Source organism: Nerophis lumbriciformis, linkage group LG20, assembly GCF_033978685.3.
Source record: "Nerophis lumbriciformis linkage group LG20, RoL_Nlum_v2.1, whole genome shotgun sequence".
NCBI lineage: Eukaryota > Metazoa > Chordata > Actinopteri > Syngnathiformes > Syngnathidae > Nerophis > Nerophis lumbriciformis.
The window spans coordinates 33,196,520-33,216,781 of record NC_084567.2 but is presented as its reverse complement, the minus strand read 5'-3'; the positions used below and the strand labels follow the sequence as shown (position 1 = coordinate 33,216,781).

The 20,262-nt window shown below is 37.1% G+C and overlaps 1 protein-coding gene across 1 annotated transcript in view; it reads left to right on the top strand.

Annotated features, from left to right (window-relative positions):
- atp8b1 (ATPase phospholipid transporting 8B1) overlaps positions 1–20,262 on the top strand; it is a 93,250-nt gene that overhangs the window by 35,044 nt on the left and 37,944 nt on the right. The window contains exons 3-14 of the mRNA XM_061980835.2: positions 1,211–1,308; positions 1,570–1,683; positions 4,753–4,851; positions 4,942–5,003; positions 5,192–5,264; positions 9,899–9,969; positions 11,388–11,470; positions 13,020–13,178; positions 14,702–14,790; positions 15,044–15,234; positions 19,682–19,766; positions 19,935–20,058. Coding sequence (XP_061836819.1) covers positions 1,211–1,308; positions 1,570–1,683; positions 4,753–4,851; positions 4,942–5,003; positions 5,192–5,264; positions 9,899–9,969; positions 11,388–11,470; positions 13,020–13,178; positions 14,702–14,790; positions 15,044–15,234; positions 19,682–19,766; positions 19,935–20,058 — 1,248 coding nt within the window. The remainder of the gene's footprint in view (positions 1–1,210; positions 1,309–1,569; positions 1,684–4,752; positions 4,852–4,941; positions 5,004–5,191; positions 5,265–9,898; positions 9,970–11,387; positions 11,471–13,019; positions 13,179–14,701; positions 14,791–15,043; positions 15,235–19,681; positions 19,767–19,934; positions 20,059–20,262) is intronic.

Here is a 20,262-nt window from a genome sequence, read left to right as displayed (position 1 = left end):
TCAATTGTACGGAATATGTACTTCACTGTGCAACCTACTAATAAAAGTCTCAATCAATCAATCAATCAAAAAACATAGAATCATCATACAGCTGTGATTATATGCATCAAGTGTTCATTCAAGGCTAAGGCAAAAATATCGAGATATATATCGTGTATCGCAATATGGCCTTAAAATATCGCAATATTAAAAAAAGGCCATATCGCCCAGCCCTAGTTTCAATGATGCCATTTCTGTTTGTCATGTATAATTTTGTCTATTTTGTGTTTATCTTTGAATAAACAGGTCAGTTTCTTGTTACCAACCATTGTGTATTATTCAAACTCCCCTAATTCAGCTGGCTAGTTGTTATCAAGAGTACTAAAACCCTTTTCAATATGATTCTGACAACTAAGTAGGCTAAATAACTTTAAACTTTAATACATGCTCGGATAGGCCAGTATCGGTCAGTATCAGTATCGGTATCGGATTGGAAGTGCAAAAACAATATCGGTATCGGATCGGAAGTGCAAAAACCTGGATCGGGACATCCCCAGCCTGGATGACCGTAATTCTTTGTATGTAGGCCTGGATCCGGGCCTCTCTTCTTTGGCTCCCGGTTACTTTTTAGAACCCAATTTAAAATTGTATCGTAATATCGTTTTTAAGTGTTTATACCGAGTAGCCCTGCCTTATCTGATTCAGCTACTGCAGCCGTGCAAGTCCCTGAGGTCTTCAGACCACCTCTGTCTGGCTGGGCTTAAAACCAGGCTAAAAACCAGAGGAGATGGATCCTTTTCAGGAGCAGGGCCTGGACTGTGAAACAGCATTGCACTTTCTATTACCTTCCGAGTCCCTGAGCCAGTTTAAATCTAGACTAAAACATATGTTTACTCCCTGGCGTTCAAATCCAGTTAGGCAGGATATCTTGGTCGTTTATTTTTTATTCTATGCATTTTATTTATTTACTACAATGTAATATTTTAGTATTTTTATGTGATGTCTTCTTGCACTTCTTTCAAGGTGTAATTGCTATTGTAGCGTTTTATTCATCCTGCTGTGTTAAAATGCACACGTGAGACTGCTTTGCACTTTTACATATTGTATCTTATGTCTATACAGCACTTTGGCAACTGGGGGTTGTTTTTAAATGTGCTAAATAAATGATTAAACTTGACTGAACCGATGGATAAGAGGATAAAGTATCATCTCATATTGTCTTCTTTTTTAGAGATTGCTTGGAGGGTGAAAGCCAATGACCGAGCGTATCATCACCTGCCAGAATTTGACAAAAAAACATTCCTGTGCATGAAGAAGAGCAAATATTCTGTAAGTGCAAGACTACCAACCTACTAACTTCTAATGTTAACCTATCCTTCTTGTGTAAACATAGCCAAAACTCGTAAACGTTATCTTTTATCTGACTTGGGCCGATACATCATGGAACAAAGATCAGTCTGTGTTGGTCTACTTAGAAAGTGTATTGACATCTTTGACTGTTACACAAGTGGTAATTACTACTGTCAAATAGCCTTCATGTCAGTACCGTACCCTTTTTGGCTTTGTGCTCATCAAACATTATGGTTTCAGGGAAATGCCATCAAGACGTACAAGTACAACGTCCTCACCTTCCTTCCACTCAACTTGTTTGAGCAGTTCAAGAGAGTTGCAAACATCTACTTCTTGGCTCTGCTAATCTTGCAGGTAAAGGTCTAGATTTCCTACTTACACAAAAGTGAAAATGCATTGTCAAAGATGACAACAATCCACTGGATTGTCTCTGCAAGGGGATTAATGTATTACGGTATCTGCCAATACCTGCTACCTTCTGCTTTATTGCAAAAAACAATGAAATGAATATTGCACCATTTTAAAACAAAGACTCTTAATTTTGCTGCTGACGCATGCATTTATTATTGATTATTATTATCAATCTACTTGCTAATTTACTGTTAATAGTTACTTTCTGCTGTAACATGGTTCCATTTACTATGCTGTTAAAATGTAATCAGCACTAATTTACACTAGTTCTGGGAGATACTGCAAATAGGGGTATCCGATATTAAGTAGTTACAGTACTGATTATATAATTGCTGATACCGATATGTAAAAAGTTTCAAGATCCTTTGAATGGTTACAATTTTTTGCCCAATTATAATCAGACAAAGCGCAGGGTGGCAGTGTAACAATCAACTATTTAAATGATTTAATTGTACATTTTTATGATCTACAGCAGGGGTGCTCACACTTTTTCTGCAGGCGAGCTACTTTTCAATTGATCAAGTCGTGGGGATCTACCTCATTCATATATATAATTTATATTTACTTATTTATGAAATATATGTTTTTGTTAATAAGTTAAAGGTGTTTAATGATAATGCAAGCATGTTTAACACATATAGTTAATATTTTTAATAAATTAAAGGTGTTTAATGATAATGCAATCATGTTTAACACATAGTTAATATAGTTAATAAATTAAAGGTGTTAAATGATAATACAAGAATGTTTAATACATATAGTTAATATTGTTAATAGATTAAAGGTGTTTAATGATAATACAAGTATGTTTAATACATATAGTTAATATTGTTAACAAGTTAAAGGTGTTTACAGTTAATGCAAGCATGTTTAATACATATAATTAATATTGTTAACAAGTTAAAGGTGTTTAATGATAATACAAGCATGTTTAATACATATAGTTAATATTATTAATAAGTTAAAGGTGTTTAAAGATAATACAAGCATGTTTAACACATATAGTTAATATTGTTAACAAGTTAAAGGTGTTTAATGATAATACAAGCATGTTTAACACATATAGTTAATATTGTTAATAAGTTAAAGGTGTTTAAAGATAATGCAGGCATGTTTAACACATATAGTTAATATTGTTAACAAGTTAAGGTGTTTAAAGATAATACAGGCATGTTTAACACATATAGATTCCTTTCTTTCATGAAGACAAGAATTACCTGATTCTGATGACTTGCATTGATAGGAATCAGACAGTGCTGCTAAAAACGTCCGCATTTTCGAATGGAGGAGAAAAAAGTCCTCCTTTCTGTCCAATACCACATGAAAGTGGTTGGTTTTTGACATCTTATTTGTCCAGCTTCCGTACTCCTTTGTATACACTTTACAAGAAATACATTGTCGGCAAACTCCGTAGCTTGCTAGCTTGTGCATGCCAGCTTTCTGAGACTCGTTTTGTTAGCGCAACTGTGCAACTGTGCAGTCGGTCTTTGGAGTTTTGACGACAGGTACGGCGCCAGAGTCTGTTGAAATAAAGTGTTTCTCGCCTTCCAGTCGGTAATTTTAATGAGCTGGCAGCAGCCAGCGTCATCTCAGAAGACCCTTGGGTGCCGTGAATGTCAATCAAGTGACGAAAGTGACGTCATAGTGAAGATTTATGATCGCTCATTTTTAGGACTATTTTTTTAATGCCTGGCTGGTGATCGACTGACACAGCCTCCGAGATCGACCGGTAGCTCGCGATCGACGTAATGAGCACCCCTGATCTACAGTATTCTGAGCAAATTTAAGTCAATAGTGCAACATAACTAAAAATAAGCAACAACTACTATTTGCTCTTCTTTAAATCTGTTGTATTTTGCCTTTGAAGTCCTCCTGTGTGCAGGAAGTTATTTTCTAAGAAACGACAAACCATTACGTTATGATAAAAAAATATTGATCTAATCACTGCAGTATCGACCATTTACGGATACTATACTTGGTATTGATACTGTCAATCTTTGTTTCTGTTTACATCCAAGCATACTTGCCAACCCTCCCGGATTTTCTGGGAGACTCCCGAAATTCAGCGCCTCTCCCGAAAACCTCCCGGGACTAATTTTCTCCCGAAAATCTCACGAAATTCAGGCAGACCTGAGTGACGTGTTGACAGCCTGTTTTCACGTCCGCTTTCCCACAATATAAACAGCGTGCCTGCCCAATCACGTTATAACTGTAGAATGATCGAGGGCGAGTTCTTGGTTTCTTATGTGGGTTTATTGTTAGGCAGTTTCATTAACGTCCTCCCAGCGCTGCAACAACACACAACAAAATCAGTCACGTTTTCGTCTACCGTAAAGCAGTTCGTCTGCCGTAAACAGCAATGTTGTGACACTCTTAAACAGGACAATACTGCCATCTACTGTACATGCATATGTGACAATAACATATACGGCTTTTAGAGAGTGCAGTGCATAACTGCGCACACAACAAGGAGACAAAGCAGAATGCATCATCAGAGAGGGTGTTCAGCATGGTTAGAAAAATAGTGACAGAGAATAGAACAAGGATGGACAATTCAACCATTAACTCAACAATGAGTAGATGAGTGTTATGTGTGTGTATATGTGTAAATAAATGAACACTGAAATTCAAGTATTTCTCTTATTTTTATATATAAATATATATATATATATATATATATATATATATATATATATATATATATATATATATATATATATATATATATATATATATATATATAATCAGTCAGTGCGCAACGATATAGGGTTGAAACAGTAAAGAGTTCAAGGTAAAACTAACAAAGGGTGTACATATTTCACCTCAAACGCTATTGCTTTTTTATTTGTTTATAAGCTCAAACAGTACAATTCGGTCTCAGGAAAAAAAAGAGGACTTCAACATTGAAATATTTTTGCTCAGGCTGGTTTTTCTGTATACAAATTTCTGACCACAACTGTGAGTTGTCCTCATCTGCAAACAAAATGCCATAATTTAGCCTTTTTCCATCAGTCTATTCCAGCTATTACCACTCTGCCTTGGTACACCACTCTGATTCCTCTGGTTGTGGTTTTGGGGGTGACGGCCATCAAAGACCTGGTGGATGATCTTGTAAGAACGTCAACAAACACATTCCTGTTCCTGCTCTATTACACTACTCACAAAAAGCAAGTAAGTTCTATCTGGTTTCTTTTCCTCCAGGCTCGTCATCGAATGGACAAGGAGATTAATAACCGGAAATGTGAGGTCCTGCTAGACGGCAGGTCAGAATTAGTTTAATTTTCCATTCATTGTTCTCATCCATAAATAATTATTGCCTCCGTAACACTGAAGTAGTCTTTAATTTTTCTCAAATGTTTGATGTATTTATTGTCACAGCACACTTTACATACATACTTTACATACACACTTTAAACTTTACATGCTGCATTATCTTTTGATATTTTCTCAGCTTTCAAGCGTCAAAGTGGAGGGACATCCAGGTCGGAGATGTTATTCGTATGAAGAAAAATGACTTTATTCCGGTACGGTATTAACAATAATATACTTTATTACACAGTGCTTGATTTTATAGTTTCATGGATGGAATCATAAAGGTTGTAGAATTAACTAGGAACACATTCAAGGGGCGCAGACCTCTGTCAGGCCCGCTCTCCAATTAGTAAGTCATATTTAAAAAAATCTGGAATCCAGACAGTGAGCCGGATCACCCCCAAAGAATAATCACATGTTCCTTATCCCATTTCTGACACTTTCTAAAAGGTTCATCAAAATTCGCCCATATGTTTTTGAGCCATGTTGCTTTTGTTCTATAGCGGAATGCAAGAAACTCATTGGACCTTCTTGTCAATCATCCGTTCCCCTTGTCTCTGTGGGTGGAGGCAGCACCGCTTACATACATACATGCATGCATACATACATACATACATACCAGTGACGTGCAGTCACTAGAGGCAGGTGAGGCCCCGCCTCACCTGCCATCATGGAAAGAAAAAAAATGTAAAAAGAAAAAAAAAATTTAAATTGTTATATGTATCCAGTGATTATACTATAAAGTTATTTTCCATTTAACTTCACCAGTTTTAGATTATTTTTATTCAAAATCGCTGAATTTTCACATTTGCCGTTCAAATACTGAGAAGAGACGGTGCGGTGAACAGCAGCCAGTTGAGGCACGTCACTCAGTGCCGCAACATGGATTCCGGACTCGGCTAACTGCTGGCCTGCTGTGCAGTGAGACTGTATTGCTATATGAACTATATTATACATTTCCATAGTTTAGTTAGCTGAGGTATATAAAGTACAGTGTATTTTGTCAACAACTGTATGTGTGTAACGTATTTCTTGTGCTGAGCGATCATAAAACGGCTGCAAAAGACGCACTGGCTGAGGCTCGCCTCCTGCACCCTCGCCGTAGAATTGTTATATCAACTAAAGCCCACACTTAAACTTTCCACTTGCAAGATTGAATCTATTTAAAAAAATTATTTCATAAGAAGCCAAAAAGTGCAAAAACAATAATGTTCGTGTTGGAGGAGTTGTGAATGACTGCAGGGACACAACATTAGGTACACCTGCAGACTGCAGGTGTATCTAATTCACAACTCCTCCAACACGAACATTATTGTTTTTGCACTTTTTGGCTTCTTATTAAATAACTTTTGTAACCTATTTTCATGGGCTTTCCTCTTTGTGATGTTAAGTTCCTGTTATGCGCTGTTATACAGTATATGCCTTGAGCTCTTATTTTGAAGGCGCTAAGAGCGGAGGTGATGTCACGTTGCGGAGGTTTTTGAAAGAAGGTAAATAAAGTGGTCCTCATGTAAACTGGAGCCTCCGTGTTTGTTATTTTGTAGTTTCATACAGTATAGGCGACATTTATAAACCCTCGGTTACACTTTTTTAAATAGATTCAATCTTGCACGTGTAAAGTTTAAGTGAGGGCATGGACTTAATTTCTAAGTAAAGGTAAGACCATAATAAAGTTTTTTTTATTAAATGTGCTTTTTTGTGTGCTACAGTTTGTATGTGTAAAGTTAAGTTAAAGTACCAATGATTGTCACACACACACTAGGTGTAATGAAATTTGTCGTCTGCATTTGACCCATCCCCTTGATCACCCCCTGGGAGGTGAGGGGAGCAGTGGGCAGCAGCGGCGCCGCGCCTGGGAATCATTTTTGGTGATTTAACCCCCAATTCCAACCCTTGATGCTGAGTGCCAAGCAGGGAAGAATGCTGGTATGAGCTTTTAAACATAACCCGTTAACTGCTGCCAATCAAATGGTGAATAAGATACTCTTTAGGGTTCATATGTTTGTAAATCTGACTGTGATGAAGTCAGTTTCTCACCAGCCATCAACCTCAACGCACGTCACTGACCTTTTGAGTATGTTGCTAACTTATTAAGTAACTAACTTACAAAAAGAAGCCTGTGATGCATAACCTCCTGGCAGAGGATTTACATGAAAATTGGCTTTCGGTTTATTGTAAAAGTACAATAAATGCTTTGTTAATGAGAGATATTACACTTATGTGTTTTGTCAACTATAACACAAAGACAAGATGTCGAAGCTTGTTGTACTATTGACCTACATTGGAATGGTTTAACATATTTAGTGCACAACATTTATCCAAATGGTATCCCTTCTATCCTAGAATTTTTCTATACACGTCCGTTGAGGGTAGGGGTGGTGGGAGTTTTGCACACCCCTGCTCTGAGTCAATTCTATGTACGGTATAAAGTATCTTATCTTATCTGTTAAATTAGGCCTCCTAAAAGTATAAATAAAGTATGCCTTTGAATATTCTCATTCATCAAGTCATTGTATTCCCAGGCCATCAAATTGACTGAAACTGGACTGTCCAGAACAATGCTTCATAGCATGGAGGAAAATTTATAACCACGTGGGCCGGACTAGTAAAATCATGGCATGATAACTTAAAAATACAACTAGGACAAGTTCAGTTTGTTTTCTTTGTTGTACTTCGGCCCAAAATAGAACAAGCAAATAATCCTCTAGACAAAACACTTCAAGTTTGTTAAATTCTGAAGGAAAAAATTGGTGCTCTTTCAAAAACACCATGAAGAACACAATTAACTTAGACTTCATCTCAGTGTATCGACAAAGCAATTCAACTTGAAGTCACAGCCCGTCGAGGATTGAACAAAAAACTAAATAAAACATAAAAAAAATGATTCTATGTTTTAACTACCTCATTTGTCTTTCCAATCTTCACTTTCTTTCAATTTGCACGGAAGGCAATAATTGTCACAGAACTATATCAATGTGCAGCATTTTAAGTGTATTTTTTACTCCTGTTTGTTTTAAAGCTCCGCTTTACCGTGTACCTCCTACTTTATTTACTGTATGCTCGCCCTGGTATAAATTATTTGCTTACCTAACAGAATTGGTATTGCGACATCCAGTGGACACATTTAGAACAGCAGTTTCTTTCATTTAAAAATGCAGCTCAATTTTAAACTTGGCAAACTCATTGGTGATGAGTGCCGCATGTTTGTCATCCTGTGTTGAACTGTAAATAATTTATATATAATTATTGCATATGATCAGAGGTGGGTAGTAACGCGCTACATTTACTCCGTTACATCTACTTGAGTAACTTTTGGGATAAATTGTACTTCTAAGAGTAGTTTTAATGCAACATACTTTTACTTTTACTTGAGTATATTTATAGAGAAGAAACGCTACTTTTACTCCGCTACTTTTATCTACATTCAGCTCGCTACTCGCTACTAATTTTTATCGATCTGTTAATGCACGCTTTGTTTGTTTTGGTCTGTCAGACAGACCTTCATAGTGCCTGCGTTTCAACAAATACAGTCACTGGTGACGTTCACTCCGTTCCACCAATCAGATGCAGTCACTGGTGACGTTGGACCAATCAAACAGAGCCAGGGGTCACATGACCTGGCTTAAACAAGTTGAAAAACGTATTCGGGTGTTACCATTTAGTGGTCAATCGTACGGAATATGTACTGTACTGTGCAATCTACTAATAAAAGTTCCAATCAATCAATCAAAAGTGTGAAGGAAAAAAGACCCTTTTTTATTTTAACCGTACATCCCGTCAAAAGCCTAAAGACTGACTGCACAGTTCCTGTCTTCACAATAAAAGTGCCGCTCCATCGCGCCTGCGCTTTCAAAATAAGAGTCTCCGAAAGCCAGTGCAAACAAGCTAGCAAGCTAGCAAGCTACGGAGTTTGCCGCCAATGTATTTCTTGTAAAGTGTATAAAAACGAATATGGAAGCTGGACAAATAAGAAGCCAAAAACCAACCACTTTCATGTGGTATTAGACAGAAAGGAGGAACCTTTTTTCTCCTCCATTTGAAAACGTGGACGTTATCATCACTACTGTCTGATTACAATCAATGCAAGTCATCAGAATCAGGTAATACACCAACTTATATTCTTGTTTTCATGAAAGAAAGGAATATATATGTGTTACACATGCATGTATATTCATTAAAACACCTTTAACATGTAAACAAAAACGGCAAAATAAATAAATATAAATTATATACTGTATATATCAATGTATGTATACATATATATATGTGTGTGTATATATATATATATATATATATATATATATATGTATATGTGTGTGTGTGTATATGTTACTCATCAGTTACTCAGTACTTGAGTAGTTTTTTCACAACATACTTTTTACTTTTACTCAAGTAAATATTTGGGTGACTACTCCTTACTTTTACTTGAGTAATAAATCTCTAAAGTAACAGTACTCTTACTTGAGTACAATTTCTGGCTACTCTACCCACCTCTGCATATGATTAATCCGTTAATGCTCTCAGACTGTCTCCACCTTAGAGAATACATTTGTTCCAGCACCGTCCCCTCAGAAGAGAGCTTACCCCACCTAAGTCGGAGAGCCTTAACTGATGAAGCCTTTGGTGGGATAGCTCTCATCTGAGAGGACGGTGCTGGAACATATTTATTCTCTAAGGTGGAGACAGTCCTAGAGCAAGAACTGATGATGAAGACTTCTAAGAGAATCTGCACAGTTCAGTTGCGATCGATTTCAATGCCCTGAGAATACACAAAAGTACTTGCTCGTCTACAAGTTGTTCATTGTCAAGTGGCTCAGATTGTGTTGTTTTCTTCTGTTCCTCACAGGCAGACATTTTGCTGCTCTCCAGCTCAAACCCAAACAGCCTTTGCTACGTGGAAACGGCAGAGCTTGATGGGTGAGTTCTAAGGCTGCGAATCTTTGGGTGTCCCACGATTCGATTCAATATCGATTCTTGGGGTCACGATTCGATTCAAAATTGATTTTTTTCGATTCAACGCGATTCTCGATTCAAAAACGATATTTTCCCGATTCAAAACGATTCTCTATTCATTCAATACATAGGATTTGAGCAGGATCTACCCCAGTCTGCTGACATGCAAGGAGAGTAGTAGATTTTTGTAAAAAAGCTTTTATAATTGTCAAGGACAATGTTTTATCAACTGATTGCAATAATGTAAATTTTAACTATTAAATGAACCAAAAATATGACTTATTTTATCTTTGTGAAAATATTGGACACAGTGTGTTGTCAAGCTTATGAGATGCGATGCAAGTGTAAGCCACTGTGACACTATTGTTAATTTTTTTTATTTTTATAAATGTCTAATGATAATGTCAATGAGGGATTTTTAATCACTGCTATGTTGAAATTGTAACTAATATTGATACTGTTGTGGATAATATTCATTTTTGTTTCACTACTTTTGGTTTGTTGTGTGTCGTGTTTGTGTCTCCTCAATTGCTCTGTTTATTGCTGTTCTGAGTGTTGCTGGGTCGGGTTTGGTTTTGGAATTGGATTGCATTGTTATGGTATTGCTGTGTTTTGTTTTGTTGGATTGATTAATAAAAAAAAAAAAAAAAAAAAAAAAAAAATCGATTAAAAAAAAATGAGAATCAATTCTGAATCGCACAACGTGAGAATCGCGATTCGAATTCGAATCGATTTTTTTCCCACACCCCTAGTGAGTTCCCCATTTGTTCAATTAGAAACTCCCCCAGGTAAAACAACAATTTTGTAAAAATGTGATTTTCTTTTTTTATATCAAATATTTGTATCTTTTTGCCAGAAGGAAATGTTTACAGGAAGTTTGAAAATAAAATGGAGACAAAACAAATCAAAACGTAGTGTAAACAATAATAATAACTTATTCAGTGCCCAACCCTCCCATACATTCTAAGCAAGTCATACACAACCAAAATCAACAGGACTCAAAAATCAGTAGTTTGTTCCTAATAGTAAAACAGTTAGCAACTGAGGACGTAGGACAGCTGAGTAAATTAAGACAAATTACTCAGGTGAGGTATATGGTCAAGCCAAGGTATGGGGGAAAAAAACAGTTCAAACTGATAAATAAGCAAGATTAATGCTCCCAGTGCTTAATTAAATGTAAAATAACAAAGCGATCCCCATATGTTTTGAACAAACATCTCTGCAATTACCTGTCAAGAGGGTTCAAAGCTTGACTTTATGACTTATGTGATTATTTGGTCTTACTCAATGTAAAACCAGATACTTAACAGAAACAACTTAGTTTTGGTTTGTTAATCAGTCTATTCTCCAGTTGATCTTCTTTGCTTATGTTTCATTCTCAGAGAAACCAACTTGAAGTTTAAGTTGGGACTCAGAGTGACTGATGAGAGACTCCAGGAGGAACGTCAGCTGGCTCAGTTTGATGGTGACTCCTGCATATTGTTGCATTTTTTTAAAGTTACATTGTTTCAACTCTCTGGGGACATTTGATTTTACTTATCTTCAAAGTCAAAAAATTCCAGAGGATTTTGAAAGTCATTAAAAACATATTGTGTGTGTGTTTGTGTGTGTATGTACACACACTGACATATATACACCCAGACATATATATATATATATATATATATATATATATATATATATATATATATATATATATATATATATATATATATATATATATATATATATATATATATATATATATATATATATACACACACAGACATATACATATATATATATATATATATATATATATATATATATATATATATATATATATATATAATGTGTGTGTATATATGTGTGTGTGTGTACTGTAAATGTATATACAGGACTGTGTCAGAAAATTAGAATATTGTGATAAAGTTCTTTATTTTCTGTAATGCAATTTAAAAAAAAAAAAAAAAGAAAAAAAAAAAAAAAAAAAAAGTCATACATTCTGGATTCATTAGACATCAACTGAAATATTTCAAGCCTTTTATTATTTTAATATTGCTGATCATGGCATACAGCTTAAGAAAACTCAAAAATCCTATCTCAAAAAATTAGAATATTTCCTCAGACCAAGTAAAAAATAAAGATTTATAACAGCAAAACAAAATCAAACATTTGAAAATGTCAATTAATGCACTCAGTACTTGGTTGGGAATCCTTTTGCACGGATAACTGCATCAATGCGGCGTGGCATGGAGGCAATCAGCCTGTGGTATTACTGAGGTGTTATGGATGCCTAGGATGCTTCAATAGCGGCCTTTAGCTCATTTGCATTATTGGGTCTGGTGTCTTTCAGCTTCTTCTTCACAATACCCCACAAATTCTCTATGGGGTTCAGGTCAGGGGAGTTGGCAGGCCAATTGAGGACAGTAATGCCATGGTCAGTACACCAGTTACTGGTGGTTTTGGCAATATTTCAGTTGATGTGTAATGAATCCCAGAATGTATGACATTTTTGTTGTTTTAATCGCAGTACAGAAAATAAAGAACTTTATCACAATATTCTAATTTTCTGAGACAGTCCTGTATATTGCTTTGCCTTGCCTTGCTTTGCTTTGGGGTATTGTGAAATAACTGCCAGTGTATCGTGCGCCTGTCAAAGAATTGAACTTTGAACTTCAACATGAAAAAAAGTAATGTATAATGGAGTTACCCGACAAGAAATATGGCCAAAATAAAGCAACATTATACTGGAAGGACAAACAAGTCAGTCTTTGTCCTGTGAGGTTGATGCTCACATTAATGATGTTTAAATCTGCTATATAAATACATTGAAATCCTCATCTCTTTTTTTTGAGGATTTACTTTACCGAAAAGTTTGCATTAAATGTTTGCACCTTTCAACAACACGATTTAGTAAAATATTTCTTCAATAGATTTTTATTTTAGACATGATCTGAGAATATGTATTTAAGTTTAATTAATATAATACTGTAGTGAAGAAAGTATATTTTTTGCTTCAATGTCTTTCATAGCAATGATTGAATGCGAGGAGCCCAACAACCGCCTGGATAAGTTCACAGGGGTCATGCAATGGAAGATGGACCGCTATCCCTTGGATCTGGACAACATACTGCTCCGTGGTTGCAAGATCAGAAATACGGACGCATGCCACGGACTGGTCATCTTTGCAGGTCTGAACATCAATTAACTATACCAATTTCGAATTGCATGTTACATTTAGTATTTATTAAAAAACATTTAAAATTATAATTATACATGAAATAATAAATTGCAAATAAAATACATAAATGTTAGTTTATTAAAATTGTCCTATTTCTATTTTGGGGCTGTAGAACGTACTTAAATAAAAGCTGCACCCAACTAATTTCTGGACTAATTTTATTTTGTACATATATTGGTTGCACAAGTCTATAAACTGCAGATGTACACATTGAAATATTAAATATTTACACAGGCGCTTGTGTTCATTCACAAATTTAACAAAAGACAGTTCCTGTAACATCATACAGGAGCCTACCAGAGAGGTCATTGAGCGTAGTCTTCGTCCTTCTCCTCTTGTTCGTGATGTATTTTCATTCCGTGCGGCGGCAGTTTTCTTTTTCGATGGCCGGGTTTATCGTCTTTGGCTATGGGGCTGCATTTTGTGCTATTTTCATATTCATGCAAACTTAAGCACCATTAATACATATTTAAAATTAATGAAATTTAGTCATGATTAATTGAAGTTAGTCCAAAGACACCCTGTGATTAATCTGATTAAAAAAGTTAAAAAGCTGAGTGTGAAGCGACTGGGATGAGAATCAGCACCTCCAAGTCCGAGTCCATGGTTCTCGCCCGGAAAAGTGTGGAGTGCCATCTCCGGGTTGGGGAGGAGATCCTGCCCCAAGTGGAGGAGTTCAAGTACCTCGGAGTCTTGTTCACGAGTGAGGGAAGAGTGGATCGTGAGATCGACAGGCGGATCGGTGCGGCGTCTTCAGTAATGCGGACGCTGTATCGATCCGTTGTGGTGAAGAAGGAGCTGAGCCGGAAGGCAAAGCTCTCAATTTACCGGTCGATCTACGTTCCCATCCTCACCTATGGTCATGAGCTTTGGGTCATGACCGAAAGGACAAGATCACGGGTACAAGCGGCCGAAATGAGTTTCCTCCGCCGGGTGGCGGGGCTCTCCCTTAGAGATAGGGTGAGAAGCTCTGCCATCCGGGGGGAGCTCAAAGTAAAGCCGCTGCTCCTCCACATCGAGAGGAGCCAGATGAGGTGGTTCAGGCATCTGGTCAGGATGCCACCCAAACGCCTCCCTAGGGAGGTGTTTAGGGCACGTCCGACCGGTAGGAGGCCGCGGGGAAGACCCAGGACACGTTGGGAAGACTATGTCTCCCGGCTGGCCTGGGAACGCCTCGGGGTCCCACAGGAAGAGCTGGACGAAGTGGCTGGGGAGAGGGAAGTCTGGGCTTCCCTGCTTAGGCTGCTGCCCCCGCGACCCGACCTCGGATAAGCGGAAGAAGATGGATGGATGGATGGATGGATGGATGGAAAAAAGTTAATTGTTTGGCAGCATTGTATTCTGTTTAATAATATTATATTGTAAATGAATGATGATTTTACAAATATGATTAGGTATTCAATCATACCATGTAAATGTTTTATACAGAAAAGTAAAAAAAATAAAATTTTCTAATATCAATTGTTTCTAAAGGTGCTGACACAAAAATCATGAGAAATGGAGGAAAGACACGATTCAAGAGGACCAAAATTGACGAGCTGATGAACTATATGGTCTACACTGTGAGTCTAAATATTAAGGTTTCGTTTTTTCTGAGCTATTACTTTTAAGCGGTTTAAAATGAAGAAAGGGTTACAATTTGTTACCTTGAGACATAGTGTGCTGTCCAGATATTGGCATCATTGATTAACAATTCACAGGATTTAAATTGATTTGATAATTAAATATGACTTATGATATATTTAGTTCACAGCTAATAAAACCAATTAATTGACAGCATATATCAATAATTATATTTATCTACTGTTCCTGCAGATATTTGTCCTCCTTATCCTGGTGGCAGCAGGACTTGCCATCGGTCACAGCTTTTGGTATGAGGAAATTGGCGCCAACGCCTGGTATCTATATGACGGAAGAGATGATAGTACCTCCTACAGGGGATTCCTCAGCTTCTGGGGTTACATCATTGTTCTGAACACCATGGTGCCTATTTCACTCTATGTCAGGTCAGTCAAAAATAATACCACCATTAATACTTAATGACCCTTTCAACCCTCAAAACAGTTTTGTGGAAACTTGTTTGGTACTTTTTGTGTAATGCTGTACCCGCAATGCAAAAAATGTGACACTCAAACAGGAGACATTCCACCAATTTTACTAAAATATACTTTTTTTCAACTTTGTGTGATAATACACATATTGAACTCCTTAAAATGTGTTTTGGCCCATTTCATCTTCAGCAGAACATTACTCATTTGAGTAACGGGACTGAAAGGTTTTTAGAATTGAATATTTTTGTATACGAATAGACCAAAAAAAAAAGATTCAAGTAAAAGTACTGTGCTGAGATATAAAATTCCACAGTCATAGTTATGAACGCCTCAAGGCTTTGAGGAACGTTCCGGTGTTCTCAGATTTCCGATAAGTGGAGAAATGGCCGAGTTAAAGCGAGTAGGAAAATATTAATTTTTAACATTGGAGTCAATGAGAGACTTAGACGACTTTCTTGGCTTTGAGAGCCACCAGAAGCCAAATGGGACACATGAGCATCATAAAAATGACATTTTCTGAGAGAGTACATGTGTGTCAACATTTTCACCGAAACACATGACAGTGGCATAAATGATGTGGCTGTGAGGACAGGTTGTTCACCAAAAAAAAGCAACTTTTCGGGACTTCCACGCTTAGAGTGAGAGCCGTCCGCTTTAATGGAGGAAGGCCAATGGCGCTCGCCTACTTCCGATAGCCATCCAGCCAAAACCAAACATTTGACGTCAAAACTTTTTCGCCAGGATTAAAGTAGACAAGTGTGTGAACAAAATGAGACGTAAAGCACCAAGCTACGTGAAAGTATGACTGAGCTACAAGAGGAGGTAATCACGCAGGTTGGAGTGATCTGCTGGAAATATTTGCCATTATAACCCATTCTATTGGCCCATTTTTTAAATTTTTATTCGTGAATAGTGTTGCCATGGTAACACGAAATGTACCCGACTTGAAGTCCCTCTCTTGCCCTTATCGAGACCTTTCCGACGGTATAACTTACTGTATGTGGGGGTCTGTTGGTTGGTTTGTCGCTTATTATTCGCAAGAGTTTAGGATAGAAAAACAATATAAAAAATAGAGTTTGAAGTATGAGCAAAAATAATATACAAACCCCGTTTCCATATGAGTTGGGAAATTGTGTTAGATGTAAATATAAACGGAATACAATGATTTGCAAATCCTTTTCAACCCATATTCAGTTGAATATGCTACAAAAACAAGATATTTGATGTTCAAGCTCAAACTTAATTTTTTTTTTGCAAATAATAATTAACTTAGAATTTCATGGCTGCAACACGTGCCAAAATAGTTGGGAAAGGGCATGTTCACCACTGTGTTACATGGCCTTTCCTTTTAACAACACTTAGTAAACGTTTGGGAACTGAGGAGACACATTTTTTAAGCTTCTCGGGTGGAATTTTTTCCCATTCTTGCTTGATGTACAGCTTAAGTTGTTCAACAGTCCGGGGGTCTCCGTTGTGGTATTTTAGGCTTCATAATGCGCCACACATTTTCAATGGGAGACAGGTCTGGACTACAGGCAGGCCAGTCTAGTACCCGCACTCTTTTACTATGAAGCCACGTTGATGCAACACGTGGCTTGGCAGTGTCTTGCTGAAATAAGCAGGGGCGTCCATGGTAACGTTGCTTGGATGGCAACATATGTTGCTCCAAAACCTGTATGTACCTTTCAGCATTAATGGTGCCTTCACAGATGTGTAAATTACCCATGTCTTGGGCACTAATACACCCCCATACCATCACAGATGCTGGCTTTTCAACTTTGCGCCTATAACAATCCGGATGGTTCTTTTCCTCTTTGGTCCGGAGGACACGATGTCCACAGTTTCCAAAACAATTTGAAATGTGGACTCGTCAGACCACAGAACACTTTTCCACTTTGTATTAGTCCATCATAGATGAGCTTAGGCCCAGCGAAGCCGACGGCGTTTCTGGGTGTTGTTGATAAACGGTTTTCGCTTTGCGTAGGAGAGTTTTAACTTGCACTTACAGATGTAGCGACCAACTGTAGTTACTGACAGTGGTTTTCTGAAGTGTTCCTGAGCCCATGTAGTGATATCCTTTACACACTGATGTCGCTTGTTGATGCAGGACAGCCTGAGGGATCGAAGGTCACGGGCTTAGCTGCTTACGTGCAGTGATTTATCCAGATTCTCTAAACCCTTTGATGATATTACGGACCGTAGATGGTGAAATCCCTAAATTCCTTGCAATAGCTGGTTGAGGAAGGTTTTTCTTAAACTGTTCAACAATTTGCTCACGCATTTGTTGACAAAGTGGTGACCCTCGCCCCATCCTTGTTTGTGAATGACTGAGCATTTCATGGAATCTACTTTTATACCCAATCATGGCACCCACCTGTTCCCAATTTGCCTGTTCACCTGTGAGATGTTCCAAATAAGTGTTTGATGAGCATTCCTCAACTTTATCAGTATTTATTGACACTTTTCCCAACTTCTTTGTCACGTGTTGCTGGCATCAAATTCTAAAGTTAATGATTATTTGCAAAAAAAAAAAATGTTTATCAGTTTGAACATCAAATATGTTGTCTTTGTAGCATATTCAACTGAATATGGGTTGAAAATGATTTGCAAATCATTGTATTCCGTTTATATTTGACATCTAACACAATTTCCCAACTCATGTAGAAACGGGGTTTGTAGGCTGATTGCATTGCAGCAGGCGCATAATTAGTTTATCATCAAATACATAATAAAAATAAATGAGTGAAATGTTCTTCCCATGGCCTGCAAATGATGTGAATGATGCAACTTCCTGTGTGTAATGTGTTAGGGCAGTGATTCTCAAACTGTGGTACGCAGGCTTCATCAAGTGTTACACTAAAGAATCACCTAATTAAATATTTTAATGACGTGACTCAAGTCGTTATCCAATGTTTATCAGCATCAATGGAAGTCGTTACAGTCCGACTACTGTAGGACGTAGTGGACCTTACAATAACCAATTAAGACACGATCAGAACCGCCTTACTCCGTCATTTCTATCACTCAACACGCACAGGAGCCGTAAATTCTCCACATTCTCCGCTTTTGTCTGCCCTTTACCAGCTTCCCAGCCAATCAACACGCAGAACGCATGTAAACAAAGAGGAACATTGGCAGAAAAAGCTGCATGTAACAATGATGCCTTCATGGCCATGAGAAAACAAAACGTCCGTTAAACTATATAATAAATAACTAACTAAATAAACTAAATGTTGAACATAACATAACATAGGACGCAGTCCGTTACAATATAAATAAAATATTTAAAAAATATTAAAACCACGGAAAACACTCCAAAATATCTTATTAACCAATGACAAGAAAATGAAAGGAGATTTAATTCAAGGTAATTATTTTTAAAAAGTTTTGCAAGTGCTTCTGGTTACAGTACAGTTTTATTTAACTTTTTAATTTTTAGTACAATGTTTTTTTAAATTTTAGGTGTGATGAATTTTATTTGATTCATTATTTAAAGTACAGGGTTTTACTTTCCTATGTCCATACACGGTGTTACTGTTCAAACTATGTGTAATTATACAGTGGTCAAAAACATTAAATATAAGTTAAAGTTAAAGTGCCAATGATTGTCACACACACACTAGGTGTGGCAAAATGATTCTCTGCATTTGACCCATCACCCTTGATCACCCCCTGGGAGGTGAGGGGAGCAGTGGGCAGCAGCGGTGGCCGCGCCCGGGAATCATTTTGGTGATTTAACCCCCAATTCCAACCCTTGATGCTGAGTGCCAAGCAGGGAGGTAATACATGTTAAAAAACAACTCTGCCTTGTTTTAATGACAACTTAGGCCTACTACACTACTGTATTTTAATATTGGACATCATGGTGGTTCTTGGAGAGCACTGTGTTTTCTGAAGTGGTACCTGGAAAAAAGTTTTAGAATCACTGTTTTAGGATAACAGGTCTGAGTGAAAACCCGCGGCGACGAGTGAAATCTGAATTATTACAATGTCTTTTTTAACAAAAAACTGAAAGTATAGTTGGGATGAGGAGTATCACAATTATGTAAAAAATATATCTACGAAGGATTTAAATACCGGTAAATGTATTTCTTGGTAACGTCTAATTTTAAGACAGGCTACAATTAATTTTTTTATTCACGGTAGTTGAATTTAAATTGTTTATTAAATATGTAATCAGATCAATGTGTAGTGCTTTTCGCTTAAAAAAAATGTATTCAGTTATTTAATTGTGCCTTTTTACATTTTATTTCCTGGAGATGCAATTGGTACCGATTCAGTGAAATGGCCAATAAATAAACCTGTGTTCATGCAAATGTCGACAAAGCAGAAGTAACCATGCACATGCAAAATGTTGTAATGTTGTTTGTTCATAACAAGTTTTTGTTTGCTCTGTGTTCAGCGTGGAGGTGATTCGTCTTGGCCAGAGTAAGTTCATCAACTGGGATCTGCAGATGTACTATGCAGAAAAAGACACACCAGCAAAGGTACACTTGCAGTGCAGTTAGCCTCCAACTAGTCTACCTTCTTGGGTGTAACTTGACATTCCCTTAGGTCAATGTCATCAAATTTAGTTACCAAAGGTGTGGAATGGCTCTGTTTGTTTTTGGAATGAGTGCGAAGATGACAATGCTTTTTGATCCAATTCTTGACAGGCTCGAACCACCACCTTGAACGAGCAGCTTGGACAGATCGAGTACATCTTCTCAGACAAGACGGGGACGCTGACACAAAACATCATGCAGTTCAAAAAATGCACCATTTCTGGACACAGTTATGGTACTTATTAACTGTATCCTATTACATCGGTCTTACAAAAGTTGGCACATTGTGTAAATCGCAAATAAAAACAGAATACAATGATTTGCTAATCCTTTTCAACCTGTATTCAATTGAATAGACTGCAAAGACCAGATACTTAATGTTCGAACTGGGAAACTTTTTGCAAATATTAGCTCATTTGGAATATAAAGCCTGCAACAT